This window comes from Rhinatrema bivittatum, chromosome 4 (assembly GCF_901001135.1).
Source record: "Rhinatrema bivittatum chromosome 4, aRhiBiv1.1, whole genome shotgun sequence".
In the NCBI taxonomy this organism is placed as follows: Eukaryota; Metazoa; Chordata; class Amphibia; order Gymnophiona; family Rhinatrematidae; genus Rhinatrema; species Rhinatrema bivittatum.
In genome coordinates, this window is record NC_042618.1 from 449,488,606 (window position 1) to 449,513,638 (window position 25,033).

At 45.9% G+C, this 25,033-nt stretch overlaps 1 protein-coding gene across 3 annotated transcripts in view; it reads left to right on the plus strand.

Moving 5' to 3' along the window:
• The window catches only part of CEP290 (centrosomal protein 290), a 557,889-nt gene that overhangs the window by 23,416 nt on the left and 509,440 nt on the right, over nt 1-25,033 (plus strand). For all 3 annotated transcript variants that reach the window (XR_003856690.1, XM_029601651.1, XM_029601650.1), the window contains exons 4-6: nt 6,100-6,169; nt 17,614-17,660; nt 20,221-20,364. Coding sequence is in view for 2 of the 3 variants with exons in the window: in XM_029601651.1 (XP_029457511.1) it covers nt 6,100-6,169; nt 17,614-17,660; nt 20,221-20,364 (261 nt within the window). In the remaining variant the exon portion in view is untranslated. The remainder of the gene's footprint in view (nt 1-6,099; nt 6,170-17,613; nt 17,661-20,220; nt 20,365-25,033) is intronic.

Sequence of the window (25,033 nt, forward strand, 5' to 3'; positions counted from 1 at the left end):
GGAAAAGCATTACAGGAAAAACATAGCAAGATTGTTATTGATAGTAAGTGGTATTGGTCTAAAGCTTTAAAGAGTCACTCACGTCCATTGCAAAAACTTGCAAACCCTCCAGTTTCCCAAGAAAGGGAGGTGTTACTTGGGAAGCAAGTTCCGTTCCACAGCGGGCAGTTGGTTTACATACAGCTCCCAGACTCTCCACGTCCGAATATACTGCGATTTCGACTTTTGCTTTGCAGTGAGCAATTCCCAGTGTAGCAGCTGACGGATCTTCCCCTGCCAAACCAAGGCAAACAGCGGGGCAGGGTTTGTCCATTGTGCCAAAATAGAAACTTTGGCCATGAGGCAGAATTTGTCGAACAGCAGCAGCTGCTCATCAGTAGGAGAGAAAACCTGAGGTGGGATCCCTCCCAAGAGCCAAATAACCGGATCCAATGGGAGAACGCAGTCCCAGAGTCCCTCTAGCTGGTGCTGTAGGTGCCCCCAAAATAACTGCAGGCAAGGGCATGCCCAGAAACAGTGAAGAAAGTCCGGGTTTTGTTGTCCACATCTACAACAATTCTTATGTGGAGTGGCGCCCACGTAGAAAGCTTGTTGTTGCGAATAAAATGCCTGGTGAAGAAATTTGTAGGCTTTGTCACGCAATAAAACATTTTCAACAGAACCTGGTAGTCTCAAGAAGCATTTCTTAAAAACAGAACTGGCAGTATTGCAGGAAAGTACCAAATTCCATCGTTGAGCTACTCGATCTAGGACATGTCCAGAATGTAGGCCAGTCAGCGCTGCATAAAATTGAGAGCATGAGTTGCGTTTGCCATCCTCCCCAAGCATAAAAGTCCGCACCGAAATGTAATGGGAGAGGAATTCCGGGTGAAGTCTTTGTTGCTCTTGTATGAAATGTCTGATTTGGAGAAATCCAAAGAAGTCCGCTGCAGGCAGATGGAATAGAGATTGTAAGTCCTGAAAACTGTGCAGTCGCGGCGGGTTCTCAGTAGCATCAAAGAGCTGGTGCATGAACCGCAGACCCATCTGGGACCACCGTTGGAAGAGAAAATAGGTCATCCCTGGGGGGAACAGCAAGCAGCCTCTGATAGGAAGCCCTGCATGCGGGCCAGACGAGATTCTCAGCTGACGACAAAGATGTTTCCATGCCAGCTTTATAGGACGGATGACTATACTGCGCACAACAGACGTGGGAAGTTGGGCATCTGGCATCTGGAGAACCGCACTAGGAGCATGTGGAGATAGCCAACATTTATAGAAGTCCAAGGGAGAGTTAGTCGACGAGTCACAAACCCAGTCCTTGACATGGCGCAGTAGACAAGCATGATTGTAGCTTTCCAAATCTGGACAGTTCAGACCACCCTCCAGTCTAGAAGCCATAAGTACCTGTAATGGGATGCGGGCTCGTTTACCATTCCACAAATAGGAAACAATTCCTTTGTGAATGTCAGAAATGTCACGTTTTTTTAACCAGAGCGGTAACATATGAAACAGATATAACCATTTTGAAATTTCCATCATCTTAAGTAACAAGATTTTCCCAGACAAAGATAAAGGCAAACCCTGCCAAGCTGATAGGTTTTTAAGGAGTTTCACTTTAAGAGGTGTAACATTTAACATGTAGGTTTGACTAGGGAGAGCTGGTATATAAACCCCCAGATATTTTAATGATGTCGAGACCCATTTCAGCGGGAAAACTCCCAACCATTTGGCTTGTAGCGTTCCCAGCACATCCAGAGCTTCAGACTTGTCTACGTTTACTTTTAAACCCGCAAATTTGCCAAATGTGGATTGAATATGTAACACATGGGGCAGGGACACAGATGGGTTACTAAGAAAGACCAGCATATCATCAGCGAAAGCCGCTAGTTTAAAAGAGGTCTGTTTAAGTGGCATGCCGTGTATAACCGGTGAGTCCGCTAGCTTACGGAGTAAAGGGTCTAAAGACAGAATATACAGTATGGGGGAGAGCGGACAGCCCTGTCGGACCCCTCTTTTTATCTGAAACCCATCAGAGAGAGAGTCATTGACCACAATCTGGGAAATCGGGTCCTCATACAATATAGAGATGGCAGTGATGAGGCGGTCTGGGAGGCCAAAGCGAGCGAGAACAGAAAACATATAATCCCAAGAGACTCTGTCAAACGCCTTCTCTGAGTCGAACCCCACAGCCAGTGACTCAACCTGACAGGTGTGTGATGCTTCAATGGCGGCGAGAAGCCTAATGACATGGGCACTCGCATTCCGGCCACTCACAAAACCCGCCTGGTAAGGGGATATTATCGCGGGCAGGACAGAGTTCAGGCGAATTGCTAATATGCGGGCATAGATCTTTAGGTCAGTATTCAATAGGGATATGGGACGATAAGATGACGCCTGAAGCAAGTCCTTACCCGGCTTGGGTAATACTGTAATATACGCCCTATTAAATTTCGCAGGGAAATGTTGGGTATCCCAGGCATGGTTAAAAAAGGACACCATAGTACCTACAATGGAAGGGCTGAGAATTTTATAATATTCGGATGTCAGTCCATCCGGTCCCGGTGATTTGTGATTTTTACAAGTTTTAATTACTCCACGTACCTCTCCGGCCGAGATAGGTCGGCTTAACATCTCCTTTTGTAAAGCAGTAATTTGTGGGAGTTGGAGCCCCTCAAAAAATTGATTCTCATCGGCTTTCCCCCCCAGTCTATCCTCACTGTATAGGCTGCCATAGAATAGGCGAAAAATTTCACAAATATCCTTGCTTGTATGGGAAGGAGTCCCAGCTGAGGAGTGGAGACTGCCAATAAAGGTTTTCTTCCGTTTGGCAGCAACCAACCGAGCAAGCAGCTTACTGGATTTGTTGCCATACCGAAAGAAGAAGTGCTCCGAAGCCTTTAAAGAACGCTGGGCTCTTACATGTAAAAGGGCATTTAACGCATTGAGACAGGCCGCATAAGCCTCCCGATGTGCACCCGAGGGATTCCCAGCCAACGCCAGCTTTGCAGCCTGAAGCTTAGTGTCTAACTGCAAGATAGCTGCGTTTAGTTTCCTCCTTTTTAAAGCAGAGTAAGCTATGATTTCCCCCCTGAGAACGGCCTTACTCGTCTCCCAGAATAAAGAGGGGTCACTATAATGTTGTGCATTGTGCTTGGCATATTCCTCCCACTTCTCCTTTAAATAGCTGTGGAAGTCCTTGTCCTCCTTCAGCTGACCCGGAAACCTCCAAAACCTATGACCAGAGCGCGATGCAGACAGCCACAAGTCTACCCAAATCGGGGCATGATCAGCAATAATAATGGAACCTATGTCCGCCTCCGCGACACTTGAAAAAAGGGTGGCAGGGGTAAGAATGTAATCAATTCTTGACATGGTACCATACGCTCTAGAAACATGAGTGTATTCCCGCACCTCTGGATGTAAGGTACGCCAGATGTCAATAAGATCTAGACGCTTGCAAAGGAGTCGGATACTGGATTCAGAGGTGGGTTTATAGCTAGCGGGCAACTGTGATTTATCCAAAGCACTGTTGGCAATGCTATTGAAATCTCCCATCAATAGTAACTCCCCCCGTGCGTTTGTCAATAGGAGCTGGGATAAATGGTTGAGAAAACCTTGGTCAGGCATGTTGGGGGCATAAAGGTTACATATAGTCACCTCCTTCCCTGCAAGATTACCTACCACCACAACGTACCTGCCCTCCGGGTCTTTAAGTTGTTGGTGTAATGTGAAGGGGGTGTTTTTGTGTATTAAAATGGCCACCCCTCTCTTTTTCCCGCAGGCTTCCGAAAAGTAACAAGCCGAGGCCCACTCCCTACACAGTTTTTTACTTTCAGGCTCGGAGAGGTGTGTTTCCTGCAAGCAGGCAATATTGACCCGCAACCTTTGCAAATGCTGGAAAATTTTCTTCCTTTTTATGGGAGTACCCAGTCCAGCTACGTTCCACGAAATGAGCCTACATTTACTACCCATTAGCTCTAGCAAAACAATTTAAAGGGTAAAACGGTACCAATTTAGGGTAGGGAACTGGCTCCCAGCCAACCAGCGTCCCTAACTCCCAACCATTTCCCAATGAGGAAAACACTAGAAAAAGACATAAAAGAGAAGTATGAACAAAAAATCCCACTATTCCCGAGTTACCAAAGCCCCCACCCCCCCTTCCCCCCTTTCCCTTCACCATACCCAAAAGCGTTCAGTCACTTGTACTGAACGAAGATCCAAATGAGTGATCGTTCGGCTGAGAGCCTGCCTCCAACCTCTCTAATCAGGTAAACAACACACAGGAATAAACCCCATAACAGAGCATTAATGCACTGCATGTCATTTGTTTAAAGAGTCCAAAAATTTTGAGGCCTCTTCAACACTGTTATATGTTTGCCACTTCCCTGCGTGATTGATGCGTAGTTTCGCTGGGAACTGCATTCCAAAACGAATGTTTATAGCGATTAGAGTGCTGCAGATAGGTGCGTAGGCTCTTCGTAGGGCAGCCACCTTCGCAGAATAATCTGGGGCCAGCCGTACTGGGGTGCCTTGAAACTGTAAATTCTCAGTTTTCCGAGCTGCCTGCATAATAAGCTCTTTATGATGGAAGTTCAGGATTTTAGCTATAACAACACGAGGCCTCGTTTGAGTCGGACCCCTGGCTCCTATACGATGCACCCGCTCTATTTCCAGAGGCCCTTGCAGCGCCGGCAGGCCTAAAACCTCCGGCAGCCATTTTAACAAGGTGGGGCGTAGCGCATTATCCTCCAGGGTCTCCGGAATACCCAGAAAACGAATATTAGACCTACGGGCCCGGTTTTCGAGGTCCTCCGATTTGTCTGTTTGCTCCTGAAGCTGCGTTTCTAAGGTACGTACTGTCTTTTGCAGCTCTGTGACCGCGTCTTCCAGGGAGGACGTCCTTTCCTCGACCTGCGACAGACGAGGGGCATACTCCTGAAAGGAGTCCCGTAGCCCCGCAATTTGGTCGGAGATCCCCGTTAGCTTCCCCTCGAGAGCCGCTAGTACCGCTTCTTGGATTGCCGTCACAGAAGAGGGAGATAGTGCATTCACCGGAGGGATCCCTCCGGACGCCATGGTTGGTGTTCCGGGCACCATTTTAGGTTCCGCTGCCTTAGGGTGTTCCTTGTCCCGTTTCGCCAGTTTTGGTGCCATGTTTGACGGCGATTTGGCCATAAAAGATGTAATAGACATGCGAAAATGTCACTCAACCAAGGTGAGGTCGATGTCCGGGGTTTTAGCAGGTTTTAGAGGTCAGAAGCAGGATGAGCCGTTCGGAGCGGAGGCAGACGTGACCGACCCCGCTCACCACATCACGTGATCTCCAGTTGTTCCTTTTACACGTTCTTACACGTTTTTTACCTGGTTATCAGGTTCCGTTTTAACTTGGTCTAGTTATTGTTTTGACACAGCGTGTGTTTGCGCACAGTTCAATACATGGAAATTGTAATAAGGACCATTCATTCTGCTTTGATATTAATGATACTGAGGGATCGCAGGTGGCACCCCGTGTTATGTGGAAGGTGCTTTTCAGTTTCTCTCTGACGCCATCTGCTGGAAGGGAGGCATAACCCAGCAGTCTGGACTGATCCTTGGTACTACAGGAACGAAAATTATCGAAGGTAAGACCTAATTTTCCTATCTTGTGGGCAAGGTGGGGGCAACTTATCCAGTTATCTTAACTGGATAAGTACCTATATTCAGCCTTATCCAGTTAAGTTAATTGAATAAGTTAGACCTGCTCAATAACAGGTCTAAAGTTTTCCAGATGTAACTTAGCCAGCTAATTAGAACTAATCCGGTTATATTCAGCAGCATAGCTGTGCTGCTGAAAATATCTTTGAATACTAGGCTCATTATATTTTCTATTATGTGTCTGAATGCTAATACTGAATTATATTAGTGCATGCAAAACAGATACCTGCACAAAATATTTAGATTTTATGTTCTATACCATACTTAGCTTTTGTGTTAAGATGGATGTCGTAAATTTGCCCAAATGACTGGGAATTTTGGTGAGCTTCACAGTTCTATATAGAAATCTAATAAGGTTAGTGGCAATAGAGAAACAATCTGCTTGAATCATTTTTAGTTATATCTTATAATACTACTTTTTAGATGAAAGCCCAAGAAGTAGAACTTGCTTATGAGGAAGTTGAAAAGGCTGGTGAGGAACAAGCCAAAAATGGTAAGCAAGGCTTTTGGACAAATTAAAATAACATATAAATTAAGTAAACTACCCATTACTTTTGGGAATGAGCAACCAGGAAATTGATCTCCTCATTAGTATCTGCGGAGTACTTATTCATCCAAGTTGGCCTGTCTTGGAGATGGGATGTTGGACTCGGTGGACCATTGGTCTGACTCAATATGGCATGTATTACGTATATGTGAAATTTGTATGTTCTACTGTTTGAATTTAGCTAGTTTCACGAATGCATGAAACATAAGAAATCAGATTTGTGAAGTTAATTAGATTTTTGTTATGTTATTTTTAATTCTTAGTTTAATTGTGTTACTTTGTATTGAGATATGTTAGGTTGCTCTGCAGAACTAAATGTTTATTCCTCAGTGTTCGGGCAGTCAGTCCCAATCAGTGGGTTATGCAGCTCTGCCAGCAGTTGGAGATGGAGTAAAAGCTGACATCACAGTTATCTAGTCCCACCCCCGATACCAGCCCACCAGTATTCTCCGTCTCCAGCAGATGGTGGAACTGCATTTCTATTTGGGGCATTGCCTGTGAGATAAAAAAAACAAGAGGAGAAAATTTGGAAAGGAGATATTGGAAAACGTAATGTCTATGAGGCACTGCTTGCCTCCTGAGGTGATACCATGCAGTCCCTCCCTCAGTAGAGTGCCTTCAGTTCAATAACTTTGACTGGTGTGGACCTAAATTTGAATTAGTGGTTGCAGGCCCAGAGAGGCTCAGTGGTGAAGGTTTTAGCCTTCTTCCCCCCCATTCCTTCTCTCAGCCAGGAAGGGCTGAGCTCAGGTAAAAGTTTTTTACTTAAAAAAAAAAAACAAAAAAAACAGAGAGGAAGAAAACAGGAAAAAGGTCTGTTTCCTCCTTATTTGTCTGTCCCGCTCACATCGCTAAGGACTTCTGTGAGGTGAGGAGATAGTGTAGGCATGGCAGGTTGAGCAGCTGTTTGGCTAGGCCCCCACACCCAGGCTTCTTGCATTTTGGGGCATGATAGGCTGTGGGGTAGTTTTGCATGCTTTTGCTACAAGCTATTGACGTGCATCTGCGCTTCCATGTGTGTATCCATTCTCGCCTTTGCATCCAGTTTGGGCATTTTTCCTTCTGGACACACATCTTGTGCATCAGCTTAGGCGTCTGTACTGGGCGTCCAGTTGGATGAGCGGCCTAAGTGTGCATACTTGGGCACGGCTTATAAGCGCAGGTAATGAGGGCGTGAGCCTTTTTCAGTCTGCACACTTACAGCCATGGCACCCACCGCAAAGAAGCCTAAGCGCCTATCTATTTGTGCTGCATGTCCCATCAGGGCCATTCAGCCGGAGCCTTTTTAAAGCCTGTATCAGCGCTGCCTAGATGCTTGGGGAGATTTACCTCCTTCTCATTTTGTTAGCAGTGGGCCATCTCCTCGGTCTAAGGGGTCACTAGTTCTCAGGACACCAGGTTTGGGACTATGGGGCTTGGAATGGACCCGTACTCCTTTTTCTGGGTAGAATTCTTCCAGGGTTTGCAGACATTTCTACATGGCCAGTCTTCTGAGTCAGTAGTACCTACTAAGGTAGTTTTGTGCACTCCTAGTGCTCCTCGACACAGTATGGTCTGACAGAGCTTGAAGGCAAGTGGATCATGATGATACCGATGACGATGAGAGAGGCTCTCCTTCTTCTGAGGAAGGGGACATTCCCTCAGATTTGGAGCCATATAGAACTCATCTCCATTTCTTTCAGAGAGACGGATTGTTGGATTTGATCTCTCAGACATTGAAGACCCTCGGAGTGACTAGACATGACTCCTTGGGGACGCAGAAGAAGGATCCTATTTTGGACACCCTGCACAAGGCTTCTTGTTTCTTTCTCCTCCTAGATGTATTCCAGGAGTTGATTGATCTGGAATGGAGTGTGCCAGAGGTGTCTTTTAAAGGAGGATGCATCTCGGCATGTATATACCACTTGGATCTGCAGGCTAGAAAGCAGTTGCATTTCCCTATGGTTGATGCCTTGGTGTGTTCTGTCATGAAATGTACCACCATCTTGGTAGAGAGAGGTGTGATACTGAAGGATAGGATTGAGGATATCCTAAAACAAACTTTTGAGGCAGTGGTGATGAACTTGCAGATTGCTTCTTGTTGCGCCTTGATAGCTCGGGCTACCTTGCATCTTTGTCAAGAATCTGGTTGCACTGAGTCCAATCTGGGACCTATGGTAGAACTGAGGGCCGCCGCCTTAGGTGATGTGGGCTGTTACTTGGTACCCACAGCCACCAGAGGAGTTACTTCAGTTATTGTGGCCAGGTGGCAGCTGTTGTTGCGCAACTGGTCCCACAGATACTATTTCATTGTCCAATCTGAACAAGTTGCCCTTCAAAGGTTCACTTTTGTTTGTCAGTGAATTGGAAAAAAATGGCAAGTAAATAGGGAGAGACCCAGGTCCCTCGATTGCCATAGGATAAGAAACCCTTTTCCTGGTCTTTTTGGGTGTCTGGCTGCTCTTGAGACTACCGGTGTGTTCGGTATAGGGGAGGTTCTAACTAGCGGTTCCCTTCTGCAGGTCTCCTTTTGCCTTTGAGGACCTCAAAAGGATGCAGAGTCTGGAGGTGCAGCCCTTCTGTCTTCCCAATGAAGGTTTGCGGGCTCACCTGTTGGTGCAGGAAATATGTGGTGGCCTTTCCCATTTTTATTACAGGTGGGTCCAGATTACTTCGGATTAATGGGTTCTCAACGTGATTCAGGACAGGTGCATTCTAGAATTTCTTTGCATTCCTCCGGATGCCTTCATGATCTCTCTATACAGCACTCTTCAGAAGAGGGTAGAAGCAGAAGCGACATTACAATGGCTGTTGAATCTGAAAGCAGTGATTCTCATTTCTGAATCACAGCAAAATATGGGCCATTATTCTATTTATTTTGTGGAGCCCATGAAGAAAGGGTCATTTCAAGCCATACTGGATCTCAAGGCATCAGCTGACATCTATGAGTTACGGATTTCAGGATGGAAACAGTTCCCTCTGTCATAATGGCTGTTCAAGCAGGGGAGTACCTCGCATCTCTGGGCCTGATGGAGGCGTATCTGCATATGCCTATCTGGCAGGAACATCAGCGGTTCTTCTGATTTGCTGCTATTACCAGTTTCAGGCCTTTCCTTTTGACTAGTCATGGTGCCCAGGACCTTTTCCAAGGTCATCGTGGTGGTAGTGGCGGCCCTTTGCAAGGAGGGCATTCTAATTCACCCCTATCTGGATGACCGGTTGATTTGAGCCAAAACAGTGGAAGAGAGTCTTTGTGCTTCCCACAGGAAGTTTCCTTGCTACAGAAACTAGGCTAGGAGTGAATCTGGCCAAGAGCAATTTCAGCTGTCTCAGACCCAAGAGTATCTTTGGATTCGATTTGATACAAGACAGGGCAGAGTATTTCTTCCAGAGTCTCGGATACACATGTTGATGCTGCAAGTTCGATCCCTGCAGATCTGTTTGTCCAACCATGTAGTCTTATTTACAGGTCCTGTGGTGGATGGCTGCCCCATTAGAAGTGGTTCCCTGGGCGAGCGCACATATTCACCCTCTTCAGCATGTTTTGCTGTCCCGATGGAGTCCACAGTTGCAGGACTATGCGGTGAGTCCGCTCCTTCCATTAGAGCTGAGATCCCAGTTGGAGTGTTGGTTATACGCGGATTATCTCAGGAAGGAAATTACCCTGACAACGCCGGATTGGTTGGTACTCACGACAGATGCAAGTCTCTGGGGCTGGGAGCTCATTGTCAGGAATTGGTGGTGCAAGGGCGCTGGAATACAGCAGAGTGGCAGTGGAACATCAACAGATTGGAGGCACGAGCTGTTCGGTTGGCGTGCCTGCGGTTCTCTGAGAGGCTAGAGGCTCAGGCAGTCCAGATAATGTCTGACAATGCAACAACGGTTGCTTACATCAGTCAGGGTGGAGCCAAGAGTCAACAGGTGTCGGATGAGATAGATGCGCTCATGGTATGGGGGAGCAGCAACTCCTGAGCATATCTGCCTCTCAAATTGCTGGAAAAGACAATATCAGAGCCGATTTCCTCAGCAGGAGAAACTTAGACCCAGGAGAATGGGAGCCAGCAAGTGAGGCCTTTCAGCTCCTGGTGAACCGCTGGGATCTACAGGATCTAGACATCTTGGCAACCTTCAACAACGTAAAGGTGCCACACTTCAGTCACAGGTGGGACCCAAAAACAATAGGCATTGACCCTTTTGTTCAGGAGTGGTCACATAACGTCCTATATGCGTTTCTGCCCTGGCCTCTGCTAGGCAGACAGGCCCAGAAGATTGCAGGTCAAACCAGCACCGACTTTTTAGTGGCTCCTGATTGGGCTCAAAGGCCGTTTTATACTGATCTTCAGAAATTTCTGGTGGGCAGTCCCCTCAGGTTACAGTCTCGGATGGATCTGTTATGTTAGGGGCCTATTCTACACGAGAATCCGGGTTGATTCTGTCTTAGGGTTTGGCATTGAAAGAGCTCGTTAATTTCCACTCTGTTTTGGGCCTGGAAATTTTATATTTCTCTAGCCTATGTTAGGGTTTTGAAGGGTCTTTGAGGCCTGGTGTTCTGAGCAAGGTACTCGACTGTTCAAGGTGGATATTCCTTTCATCTTGGAATTTTTAAAGGGCTGCTTGCTTAAAGGTTTGGCCTTTAACACCTTGAAGGTTAAAGTTGCAGCTCTGACTTGTTATGGGGGAGAGTCAACTGATGTGTCCCGTTTCTTGCAGGAAGTTATACATCTTCAACCGCCCCCCCCCCCCCACCCCCCGTTGCGGCTTCCAGGGCCTCTGTAGGACCATGACTTGGTTCTCGAATTCTTGGCGGGTCCAACGTTTTGACCGCTGCCTACTCTTTCATTGCAACTGCTTACCTTGAAGTCAGTTTTTCTGATAGGAATCTGTTCAGCATGTCTTGTTTCTGAGCTGCAGGTTCTTTCTGCCGTGCGCCTTTTCTCCATATGACTCAAAGTGCGGTTCAACTTTGGACTGGGCACTCCTTTTTGCCAAAAGTGGTTTCATAGTTTCATTTGAATCATTCCATTTCCCTGACTGCCTGGGACAGGGCAAAGATGAAGCTGAGTACCGTCTTTTGAGTTCCTTGGATGTCGTGTCATTTACTGTGATACTTTGAGATGACTAAAACTGTTTGGAAGTTTGATCGCCTGTTTGTGCTCCATGATGGAGGTAAGCAGGGAGCTACGGTGACATGGGCAAAGATAGCCCGCTGGGTTAAGGAAGTCATTATGGCAGCCTATGTGGCTGCTGAGGTTGCCTTGCCAAAACTGATTAGACTGCACTCCACGAGGGCTCAGGCGGTGTCGTGGGAAGTACTTCATTTGTTGTCGCCTGCTGAAATTGGCAGAGTGGTGACGTGATCATCTTTGTATACCTTCTCTAAGCATTACCGTTTGGATGTTAGGGCTAGGGAGGGCATCGCAAATGCGTGGGTAGTATTGATTTGACCAGGGGCAGCCTCTTGCCCTTTTTGAGTCTAGCTTTGGTACATCCCACTCATTGTGATTGACCTGCCCGAACGCTGAGAAAGGAGAAATTACTAATTACCTGATAACTATCTTTTCTCTAGTAAGGGCAGGTCAATCTCAGACCCGCCCTCGGTTGCTGATGTTTAAATTTGTGGTTAGCCTTCTTCGGGCAAGCTATGCAGAGTGTGATTCCTGCACTTTGTGGAATACTGGTAAGTGGCTTCTCTATCACTTAGTTTGCTTAGATATGTTACTTATTTTAGCTGAGCTTAGTGTTCCTGTTGGTTGAGAAACATGAATAGTTGGCTGTGATAATGTTCAAGTATAATCAGTTTTATCCACAATTTTTGGCTTTTCCAGAGAATACTAGCGGACTGATGTCGGGGAGGGACTATATAACTGTGATGTCAGCTTTTGCTCTGTCTCCATCTGCTGGCAGAGGTGCATAACCCTCTCGTTGGGATTGACCTGCCTTTACTAAAGGAAAGGAAATTCTCCCAGGACAAGCAGCATGGTAGTCCTCGCATATGGGTGACGTCACAGGACGGAGCCCTATCACAGAAAACTTTCCTGTCAAAGTTTCTAGACCTTTTGACTGGCATACTGAGTATGCCCAGCATGCCATGATCCCTGCAGCCACAGGGGTCTCCCTTCAGTCTCTTTTTTTTCCGTGCTACAGTTTGCCTCGCGGTTAGGAGCTCTGTGAGAATTTCTCACACAATTTTCCTCACGGAAAAAGTTAATATTTTACTTCAAAAAAGATTTCCTCATAGGGGTCTCCCATCGTGATACAGTTTTTCCATCATTCGGTGAGTATGTTCACTATTTCTGGTCGGTTCCCGCTCCTACCTTTTCCGGTGTTCGCAGGCCATCGACCGATTTTGGGCCTCAACCTCTGCCATTATGGTAACAGGTTTCCAAAAATGTCTGGTGTGTCCTGGAAGCATGTCGATTACTATGCCTCTGCTCATCACACGACATGTCTCACTGCCCAAGTTGTGCCCAGATGACTCCGAAGGGTAGGCGGGCTCGCCTCGACAAGATGGAGACTCTGTTCAAAATTAAGTTGTCTCCATAGACATCCACCCAATCGTTACTGGCAGGACCATCGAAGAAATTAGTCATCAAACCTCACCGGGAACACCAGGGCAGCGGTGCCCATCCGTCAACGACTCCGCCTAAAGGATCCACATCATCTATCTCTGTGCTGGGGAAAGACTGGACCAAGCACCGAGGGAAGCACAGACACCGGCACAGATGCGAGTCATCTCCCGGTGCTGGCACCGACCCCGCATTGGCTTCGATGGCTATCGAGCCGCTTGTGAAGAAAACACGGGTAGAGGAGCTGCTAACACCCTCTCCACCCGAAAAACCAAGGCGATTCCCACCGATATCGGAGCCGGGTACTGAGCCCCCACAAGTCCCTGTGGAGGTGCCAGTAGCGCCTAGCCTACCAACCCCTATAGCTGTGAGATCTACACCAGCTTTCAGGGAGGATCTGGACAGTTTCATCCGCCAGGCAGTGCTCGATGCTCTCCGAGACCTACAGCCATTGAAGCCGGCCCCCATTCCGGCACCAACACCGGAGCCATCAATATTTGCACTGTTGCTAACCAGGCTGGATTCACTCATCGGTGCTCTTTCAACATAACCCGGGCCACTGTTGCTAAAGCAACCTGCAATGCCTCTGAAATCCCCGATTCCCATTCCGGGGTCCTCAGACAACGAAGGTACGGATTCCAGTTCTCTGTCACCGATGCCTGGTCCATCAGGTCCTCCGGTGCTGCCGAAACCCGCATCAGTGCCACTGCATCTTCCATAGAGGCCATCGAAGGATCCATCAGTGCCAACCCGTCCTACCGTACCGATCTTCCCTCCTTCAGGATCTCGACAAGAGACCTTTTCTGACACATTGGGAAGATGTTGACACCAACACATCCACGGAGGATATCTTATCAGAACCATCTCCTCCAGAAGAAAGGAGAAAATATCTCCCAGAGGATCTCTCCTTTGTCAGTTTTATTAGGGAGATGTCGGAGACAATTCCCTTTGAACTTATTACAGAGGAGGACACACCACAAAACATTAGAAGTTCTCCAATTTGTGGATGTACATGAAGTGCTAGTAGATTTGCAACATCGTCTCTGGGAGCATCCTTGTGCTGTTCAGCCTGTGAATAAGAGGACAGATGCAACTTATCTTGTCCAACATTTCATTTTCATTTATTAAAATTTATTAATTGCTTAACACAACAAAATTGTGGCCTAGGCGATTTACAATAGAACATACATAAAATAGTATCAAGAAACAAACATCAAAAATATCACATACAACAGCATTGGATTCTAAAACACAGAAACTACCAGCATTTAGAAATTCAGACCTTGCATCAAGAGCACTGAAGGAGGAAGTTTTTTTAGGGAAAGTCTAAATTTCTTCAGATTTTCCAGTATTCGAACCTTGAAAGGTGTTAGTGTTCGTGGTAGTTGTGAGTGGATCCTTGGGCCAGTGGCAGATGACCACGCCCCCAGGGGAAGATCCCGAGAGGGACCACCGGTCAGGCTCAGAGTATGGAGACAGACACACACTAGTTCTTTTATCAAACAGTATTTATTTATTTAGTACTTTTATATACCGACATTCATGATACAGATCATATCATATCGGTTTACAAGGAGCAGGGGGATTTAACATTAACCATAACAATCACAACAAAGAGGCAAAAAGTTACAATAAAACAAGGGTAATGGAACTCGGAAGAAGAAGAAGTAGTAGTAGATAGGAAACTTGGTAACTATAGTAGATCTTTTACAATGTTTGAGATGGGGTGCATTCAACACTGTTGAAAGAAAGAATAGTGAACTATCTACAGTCGCAAGAATTGCTGGACCAGAGGCAGCATGGATTCACCAGGGGAAGATCCTGTCAGACAAATCTGATTGACTTTTTTGACTAGGTAACCAAGGAATTGGATCGAGGAAGAGCACTCGATGTCATCTACTTGGATTTCAGCAAAGCTTTTGATACGGTCCCACATAGGAGACTGGTGAATAAAATGAGAAGCTTAGGAGTGAGTGCCGAGGTGGTGGCCTGGATTGCAAACTGGTTGACGGACAGAAGACAATGTGTGATGGTAAATGGAACTCTCTCTGAAGAGAGAGCGGTTTTAAGCGGTGTACCACAAGGATCGGTGTTGGGACCGGTCCTGTTCAATATCCTTGTGAGCGACATTGCGGACGGGATAGAAGGTAAGGTTTGTCTTTTTGCGGATGATACTAAGATCTGCAACAGAGTGGACACGCCGGAAGGAGTGGAGATAATGAGATGGGATTTAAGGAAGCTGGAAGAGTGGTCGAAGATATGGCAGATGAGATTCAATGCCAAGAAGTGCAGAGTCATGCATATGGGGAGTGGAAATCCGAATTAACTGTATTCGATGGGGGGAGAAAAGCTGATGTGCATGGAGCAGGAGAGAGACCTTCGGGTGATAGTGTCTAATGATCTGAAGTCGGGGAAACAATGTGACAAGGCGATAGCTAAAGCCAGAAGAATGCTGGGCTGCATAGAGAGAGGAATATCGAGTAAGAAAAGGGAAGCGATTATCCCCTTGTACATGTCCTTGGTGAGGCCTCACCTGGAGTACTGTGTTAAGTTCTGGAGACCGTATCTCCGAAGAGACAGAGACAAGATGGAGGCGGTCCAGAGAAGGGCGACCAAAAAGGTGGAGGGTCTTCATCGAATGACTTATGAGGAAAGATTGAAGAATCTAAATATGTACACCCTGGAGGAAAGGAGGAGCAGAGGTGATATGATACAGACTTTCAGATACTTGAAAGGTTTTAATGATCCAAAGACAACCACAAACCTTTTCCATCAGAAAAAAATCAACAGAACCAGAGGTCACAATTTTAAGCTCCAGGGAGGAAGACTCAGAACCAATGTTAGGAAGTATTTCTTAACGGAGAGGGTGGTGGATGCCTGGAATGCCCTTCCGGAGGAAGTGGTGAAGACCAGAACTGTGAAGGACTTCAAAGGGGCATGGGATAAACACTGTGGATCCATAAAGTCAAGAGGACGTGAATGAAGAGTGGGTGGCTCGCGGGTATGACGGCTACTACCTGGAGATAATAACCTTATTCAATAAGCATACACATGGTTAATGCAATTCCAACATCGCTCTAAGCTTCAACGGCAAGAGGAAATGTGGAAAAAGGATTTGCATTCACAAAAAAGCGGGGAGTAGCTTGTTTATTACGGCGGTTACTACCCCAAACCAAATAAGTCTTGATACTATATCCAGCATAGCTCTCTGCTTCAACGGCAGGGGAGAAAGACCGATACTTCACTTTCAATGCATATCCAGCATAGCTCTCTGCTTCAACGGCAGGGGAGAAAGACCGGTACTTCACTTTCAATGCATATCCAGCATAGCTCTCTGCTTCAACGGCAGGGGAGAAAGACCGGTACTTCATGCATATACAGCATAGCTCTCTGCTTCAACGGCAGGGGAGGAAGACCGATACTTCATGCATATCCAGCATAGCCCTCTGATTCAACGGCAGGGGGAATGAAGAAAAGTGGATCTATTTACAGTGAACAACCAACAAGGACTGAATTACATAGTCTGGGTAAACAAATAAGCATGGGTGTAGCTTGCTTATTGCGGCAGTTACTCCCCCTAACTAATTAAACTTGATATTTCACTTAGATGCAGTTCCAATACTGCTCTCTACATTAATGGTGTGGGTGGAAGGGAAATAGAACCAAACGGTTACTAAGAGCCAAGAGAAACAGATAAGTATGAGAAGAAAAAAAAGTGTGAAGCTTGCTGGGCAGACTGGATGGGCCATTTGGTCTTCTTCTACCGTCATTTCTATGTTTCTATGTTTCTATAGTGTCACGCTTAGCTGCATACCAACTTTACATGACACAGTATTAAAGTAATCTCTGGAAGCAGGTTCAGGGAATAGCCGACTGTTATGGTTAAGCGGTATTTTGGTGGATTCTTGGTACTAAGGCAGATGACCACACCCACGGGGAGGAGCCCTGTGAGACGCCGCAGTACTGGGCTAAACGCAGAGGCACAAACAGAGTTAGTTCTTTTATTAAACAGCTTGAAGTGTACCACCAGAGGTGGCAGTAGTGAGGTAGTCTGGATGTAGCAGTCTCAGGACCCTCGGCAGAGGGGACCCTTCTCACCCCGTTGGTATAGGTGAATTCCGGTGTAGGTTTCCCAGTAAGGCAGCACTGTGGATATGAGGGACTGAGAGTTAGATTACTCACTAGATGGTTGCTGTTGGTATGCAATTCCACCAGGTTGAAGAAGTTGGTAGCAGCACCGAGGCAGGGAGAGCAGGGCCTTGAGGAGCGAGTACCTGATCCCTGTAAGGCACCTGAAATAAAGCAGAGGGCCCCTGAGGAGCGGGTACCCAAGTTAGCAATACCCCGAAGGGCAGAGAGAGAGCTTCCAGCGGCAGCACAGAAGCGGCAGAGTAGCTTAGACCGTCCGAGACCAGTCCTTTGCTAACTCAACGAGCTAGCAACTTAGTACAGGCTATATACCCGGATGGCGTGCCGTCAGTAGAGGGGAACGCCCCCGAGGTTCGTGCCAGCAGGATGTAGTACTCACGAAACCCACCCGCCACCCCGCGGAGTTGGGTACGAAACGTTTTATTATTTTATTTTTTCGCTCACACCTTTTGCTACAAACGAGACTGAAGGGAGACCCCTGTGGCTGCAGGGATCCTGGCCTGCTGGGCATGCTCAGTGTGCCAGTCAAAAGTTCTAGAAACTTTGACAGAAAAGTTTTCCGTGATAGGGTTGCGTCCAGTGACGTCACCCATATGTGAGGACTACATCCTGTTGTCCTTGGAGAATACCTGTTACAGGTAAGCAACTCTGCTTTATCAGGTAAGTAGTAATTTCTCCTTTCCTTTGTCTTAACAGAAAGTCAATTGATAAAGAAAGTAAAGAAACTGGAAAATGAACTTGAGGTATGCTTGTCTATAATACCTTTTCTACTGTTAATATTTTCTGTGTATATTAGGAAAAAAAGCACATAGTCAAAATAATAAGAGTATTACTATGTCATTAGTTTACTAATAACTATAGTGGATGGCCTGATTTTTGAAAATGTAGGATTTTAGAGCTTTTATGACTTTTTATTTATTTGATTTTGCTAGTTTTTTTCTTTCTTTTGTATTTTTTTGTTTTCAATTAATTATGTGTTTTTTTTCATTAAATTTCTTGTGCTTTTGTCTATCTAAATGGCCTGGAGTGGAAAATAAAATCTAAATAAATGAATATATAGTGATCTTTATTCTGTGTTATGGTTTAATGTATTCACTTTCATTTTTGTCACTTCACTGAGGCTGCCATTCCATGTAAAGCAGCATGCAGCCTTTTTTCTGCAGACTTAGTCTGTAAACATAGGGGCAAATGAAATAAAGTATGCTAGGTTTAACGTGTTGCTTTACTTCAGCTTTAGTGCCGATAAAATAACTTCCCATGTGATATGGGTTTTGGCACACAAAGGGCCTCATTTTCCAATCTCGCACGGTATCGCATGCAATACCAAAAAGGGGTGTTACCTTATGCTAATAAGCATGTGTATCGCAAATTGCGATAACAGCTATGCAACACGCTCTTAGCGCAAGTTGCACTATTAACCCAATTTGGGCTACTTTGCGAGTATATATCGCGGTTCACGATGTTTCCGGACAGCCTGTTTCAGTGTGCTGCAGGTTAGGAGAGAGAGAGAGAGAGACGATAACTCTTTCCTACTTAACATATGCTCCGCCCCCTGAATACAAAATTAAAAATTTGCATTCGCAAATCGCGTTAATGGCTGTTAGTGCGATTTGCGGAATTATCTCCTGCGGTAACTCCTTGGAAAATGACCCCCAAAATGTGTATTAAACAGGACATTAAAAAAAAAAGTGAGTGCATTTTAGCGCACTTTCCATAGAAATGCATGGACCGTCATATGGAATTAATTCCATTGCAGCAGAGCACGATAAAAATTAGCTAACATTTTATTTCCCTTTCATGGCTGAGGTGAAGTTAAGTTTTTTTTTCTTTTCTAATTTCAGTTTACTTCAATGAGAAGTAAATGAACATTTTTAAAAATTGATGAGCCCCTTGCAGACTTAGGTAAAATGGTAGTTAACTTTTACTTTACTTCCATTTTAACTTTAGTATAAGATTTATTGAAGCCCCAGTATGCCGCTCTGTGCAATTGCACGGAGCGGCACACCTGGGGAGGAAGCAGGCCGGCCGGCCAGTTGGCAGCAGCAGAGAGAGAGAGAACTCCTTCGACCCCCGGAAGAGGATATGAGCTCATATCCTCTTCCGGAGGCCGAAGAAACAGAGGGCCACCCATGGTACTGCAGGGCAGGGAAGGGTGGCGGGGACTTTATGCACAGGGTGGTGCAGAAGCTAGCGCAGGCCCTGGATTTATCTCTAGTTCTAACCATTGAATTACAAAATAATTAGAGGGCTCTGTCTTTCTGGGAATTCAGAGCCCCTGCACCTGGAAAGTCCAAGGTGTTAGTTGGGGGTCTGTCAATGGGTGAAAGACATTAACAATATGTGCCAGTGGGTTCGAGGGGATCAATGGTGGGAGGCCTGAGTAAGGATTGAGGCTTTGGGAGCGAGGAGCTTAGTGGATTTGGAGGCTAGAATGGTGTGGGTTGTGTGGGACTCTGGTGTAGGGGATACCAGACTCCGGCTTCCAGGACCAGAACCATTCTAATTTTTTTTTGTAGTTCAGTGGTCAGAGCTGTGATTTAAACTAAACTTTCACCGCTAATGTGGGTAAAACAGAAGAAAAGCAAAAAGTTAACTACAATTTTAGCTCATTTTTTACTTCCATTTTACTGCAGTTTTTCTGCTCTGACTCTCTTTTTTTTTTTTTAACTACCCGGTGCAGTACTTATCAATGATATGATATATTACACTAGATGCACACTTCTTAAGGGTGGTAGTTTAAAACTAAGTGTTCAGCCTGTGCAGAGTTTTATTCCACTATTACACTGGCCCCAGAGGAAGCTAAAGGAGATAAGAAATGAATGCATTACCCCCTGTCCTTTTATAAAAACAGACTAGAAAAGTGAAGTATAAAACGCCATTTGAAGAATTAGCTGGATAGTGTAAAAATGCAGACATCTCCTGATCACTTTAAACTCATTCTGAGCTGCCTTAAAAGCACCCATTTGGTGTGATCATTCCCAAAGATAGAGCAGTTCATTGCTGCATAAGGAAGCCTTTGAAGGCTGCTGTGAAAACCTCCCTTCTCTTCTTGCCCCTCAGATATTTTTATTTAATTTTTGAATTGAAAGGGTCCCCACTGCTGGCTTTGTTTACAGCCTGCCAGCTGGGCCTTACTGTATTGTGGCATAATGTGCTAGACACAAAATGAAAAGATGTGCCATGGCATGAACATGTGCTTCAAGATTTACAAATTGACAGGAGGTGAGTTTTAGCCAGAGCTCTTGAAGAGGAGTTTGTCCTGGGATTGCTTTGTTAACATTTTATTTCTAATCTTCTTTCAAGATGGCACAGCTGTCCACGGGTGGACGTGATACTCGTTTTTTACGTGATGAGATCCGGCAGCTAGAAAAGCAATTGGAGGAAAAAGACAAGGAGCTAACTGAAATGGAAAAGGAGCTAGAGAAGGAGAAGAAAGTCAATGAACAAGTATGCACCGATATTTAATCATATATTGGAGAAATGAAATGAGTGTACAAGAGCTATAACTATAAGTCTGTCAGCTGCCAGAAAACAATATACCAAGCTTCTTTTCTCAGATGGCAAACAGCAGAAATGTTTCTGCCCTTCAGTTTAATCCTTGGTTGTGATAGCTGTGACTTATTCCTTCACCTTAATTTCATAATAGTGCCATTATATACAGCTTCTCCACTATCCCCTTACCCAGATGGCATATTTGGCAGCTACCTCCTCTAGCTAAGAATAGGTTGCAGCTTTGATTAGCCTCTGAGTACTGGTGCTTGTTTCTGCCCTTCTTCCATGTGCTTATAATACTGTTTCACGTGTTGACTTAGCCCAAGGTCCATGACTGAATGCAAGATTTCTGCTTGGCAACACTGCTTTCTAACCAATAATAGTGAGTGAAATGGCCTACTCTTGAGGTATTTCTAATATCTTAAGAGCAAATATTAATTGCAGATTAAGGAAGCATGATTGCTAATTTGACTTTGGCAAGCTTTAGCAAATTACCAAGCTGTGTCCGTTTTGAGCTTAGTGAATGTATGCCATGACATAAAAAATATCATTGTTGTTTTTGCAAAATGTTGAGTGCAGTTATAAAATAGTGTTGCTTAAAAAATGTTTCCCTGTATGTACCCGGATCAGTCCAGACTCTTGCGTTTTGCCCCCCCCCTCTAGCAGATGGAGACAGAAGTTTAGCAACAAACTCCGCCTTATCTAGGCTGGTGCCACCTACAGTCTGGCAGTATTCTTCTATCTCCAGCAGGTGGAGGAGGTGCCAAACCTACAGTCTAATGGGCCGATACAGTAAAAATGCTCTCCTGTGCGCGCAATTCTGTATTTACATGAGGCCCGGCAGTAAAAACAGGCAAAAGGAGGCGCTGGGGACACTACCGCGTCCCTAGCGCCTCCTTTTGGACTGGAGCGGTGGCTGTCAGCGGGTTTGACAGCCGACGCTCAATTTTGCTGGCATCAGTTCTCGAGCCCGCTGACAGCCACGGGCTCGGAAACCGGACGCCGGCAAAATTGAGCATCCGGTTTTCGACCCAACAGCCGTGGGCTGACTTCAAATTTTTTTTCTTTTTTTACTTTTTTTTACCCTTCACCATGACATTAAGTCGGAGGGTGCACAGAAAAGCAGTTTTTACTGCTTTTCTGTGCACTTTCCCGGTGCCCGAAGAAATTAGCGCCTACCTTTGGGTAGGCGCTAATTTCTGAAAGCAAAATGTGTGGCTTGGCTGCATGTTTTGTTTTCTGAATCGCGTGGGAATACTAATAGGGCCATCAACATGCATTTGCATGTTGCGGGCGCTATTAGGTTCGGGGGATTGGACGCGTGTTTTTGGCCCCTTACTGAATAAGGGGTAACGCTAGCGCATCGAAAACGTGCGTCCAATGGCGAGTTAACAGTGCGCTCCGACGGAGTACACTGTACTGTATCGGCCTGTGAGTTAGGGCCTAGCTGAGTATTTAGTGTTAGGCAAAAGTAAAAAAAAAAAAAAAAAGAAAGAGACAGGTTTCTTGTCAGGAGATAGACTGCAGTGTGTTCCTGCAGGTCGGGGTCTCCTGCCTCCCAGGGGGTTGTGAGGACCCGAGGGGACCATCCCCCCTGGTTCCAGAAGCTGTAACTGTTGTGGGTTGAGGACTCATCCAACAACAATTTCTACTACTGGGGGTGATACCGGGGAGCCCAGCTCACTCCCCCCCAGTAGGTTCTGGACCCAGAGGCGCTGGACAGGTACTTTAAAAAAAACAAAAAAAAACCCAACCAACTTTTGTTATTTTTGTGCGGCTGTTCTCCGGGGCTGCCTCGATTGCGGGGGGGGGGGGCGCTATTTATCCACCGTTTCGCTGTGTTTTCGTGGGGGGGGGGTCGTTTTCTTCGGCCTCCATGCATGCAGTTGTCCAGAGACAGCCTGTGCGCCACGTGTGTTTCCGGGGGCGAGGGTGCCTCTGCGGTCCTGAAGGGGGTCTGCTTCGGGTTCAGACAGTGATGGGCGCTTTTGGCGAGCTGCGGGGGCAATCCCTGCTCTGTTCCTCGGCAACGTGGGTCCGGGCGCTATTTTGGGTCCCCCGAGGTTGGCGGCTTCGGTGGGCGCCATTTTGCCTCCCTTCGCGCCTATGGGTTCGGCAGCGCAGGCAGCGCCTGGAGAGGAGGAGCTTCCTCCCAGTTTGTCCCTGCAGTGCAGAGTCCCTGAGTGGGACAGGGTCGCAGAGGAGAGTCTCCGCTTTCGGTTCTCTTAGGTACCATTGACGGTTACTCAGTGGCGGCTTATCCAGATGTCGTCCATTTTCTCAAGGGAGCCAAGCACTTGAATCCTCCGGTCCGGGTTACTTGTCCCTCGTGGAGTCTTAACTTGGTTCTCCAGGTTCTCTGCGAAGCTCCTTTTGAACCTTTAAGGAGGGCTACGCTTAAGGATTTGACTCTCAAAACCGTCTTTTTGGTGTCCATTTGTTCAGACAGAAGAGTCTCAGAGCTCCAAGCGTTGTCGTGCAGAGAGCCTTTTCTACGTTTCTCGGATTCAGGGGTATCCCTTAAGATGGTACCCTTTCTTGCCAAAAGTCGTGTCTTCTTTTCATGTCAATCAGTCTGTGGAACTTCCGGCTTTTTCTTCGTCAGAAGTAGCAAATACAGCTGGGGGTGATCTGCGGCACCTCGATGTGAAACGGGTCTTGCTACGTTACCTTCAGGTTACAAATGAGTTCCGGGTCTCTGACCACTTGTTTGTTCTGTGGAGTGGGCCAAAGAAAGGTAATAAGGCTTCCAAGGCCACTATCGCGCGTTGGCTAAAGGAGGCCATTGCGTCAGCTTACATCTGTAAGGGTCGGCCCATGTTGGAAGGCTTAAAACCTCATTCTGTACGGTCTCAGGCTACTTCTTGGGCAGAGAGTCAATCGGTCTCTCCACAGGAAATATGTAGGGCAGCTACTTGGAAATCCTTGCATACTTTTGCTTGTCATTACCGTCTGGATGTGTAGGCTCCAGTTTTTGGCTCCTTCGGGCGGCAGGTTCTTCGAGTGGGACTATCTCGGTCCCATCCTGTTTAGGGAAGCTTTGGTACATCCCACGGTCTGGACTGATCTGGGTACGTACAGGGAAAGGAAAATTGGTTCTTACCTGCTAATTTTCATTCCTGTAGTACCACTGATCAGTCCAGATACCCGCCCGTAATAGATCTGATACGTCCGCTTGAATGTTCTGTCTTTTTCTACAGGTTTTTTGATTTATTGTCTACTATTACTAAAGGCACCGGAATAATCTAACAGATGAAAATAAAATTGTATGCAAGAGCGTTTTTATTCATACAGAATCCTTTCAGTTGTTCACTTGTTTATTTATTATTTATTTATTATGAGTTTTTCTATACCTGCATTCGCGATTGAAATTGCATCATGCCGGTTTACAATTAACTAGGGGTGCAAAGGAGATATAATAAGAACATTAACAGGTGCTGAGAGACAAAGTTGCAGTTACAATAAAACAGGGATATAATAAAACTTGGAGCAATGAAAAGGCGATGGGGAATAACATAACTAAGGGCAGAGCAAAGGCAATAGGAAATTAACATAGAGAACAAGTTTGCCAGTTAATGATGATTGCAAGGTTATGGTATTTAAAAAGTTATTGATTACCATGTTAAGTTAAAATCTGCTTTTCGGTTCAAGGAGAGTTAAAGTTCAGCTGTAGTCTGGGAAGGCTTTCATAAATAACCACGGTTTGAGTCTTTTCCTGAATGTTGGAAGGCAGGGTTCCTGTCTCAGATCCGGTGGAATGGAGTTCCATAGTGTAGGTCTTGCCGTGGAGAAAGCCCTGTCTCTGAAGGTTATGTGCTGAGACGTTTTGGCGTGTGGTACCTGCAGGGATTCTCTGTAGGACTCTCTGATGGGTCTGGCGGAGGTATATTTTTTGAATGGGATTTGTAGGTTAAGCGGAGAGTATTGATGGATGGCTTTGTAGATAGTGGTAATGGACTTATATTGGATTCTATAGTGCAGAGCTTTCCAAACTTTTCATGTTGGTGACACACTTTTTAGACAAACATAATTTCGGGACACAGTAATTCAGTCTACTAGTAAACCAGAGGTTAAAGGTTAAACGAACGAAACATATTTCGACAATTTATGTATGTTTCCTTAAATATATACATAAATAAAATGTTTCACGACACAACCTATCTCATGAAAACCTTAAATTTATATTAAAAATATATATTCCAAGATTCATGTTATTGTTATAATTTATGAGAAACAATAATAAAACAAATTGTCTGTCCCCCACACCCTCATCTCTCTCCTCCCCCCAGCACATGTCTGGCCCCCACACACTCATATCTCTCCCCCTCAAGCACATGTCTGTCCCCCCAGCACGTTTGCCCCCCACTCACTCATCTCTCTCCCCCCAGCACATGTCTGGCCCCCACACTCATGTACCTCGTCTTTTTGATTGTTGCCAGTTAAGTGCTTCACTCCCTTCCATGATCACCAGACACTGCTGCTTGCAGTCAGTACTCCTCATGGCCAGGCCTCATCGGCAGCAGCAGCCAATGCAAGGATGGCTGGGCTCGTTCCACCCACCAAGCCCCCCCAAAAAACGCGATTGACAGCAAAAATCACCTAATAATAAGCAACCCATAAACTG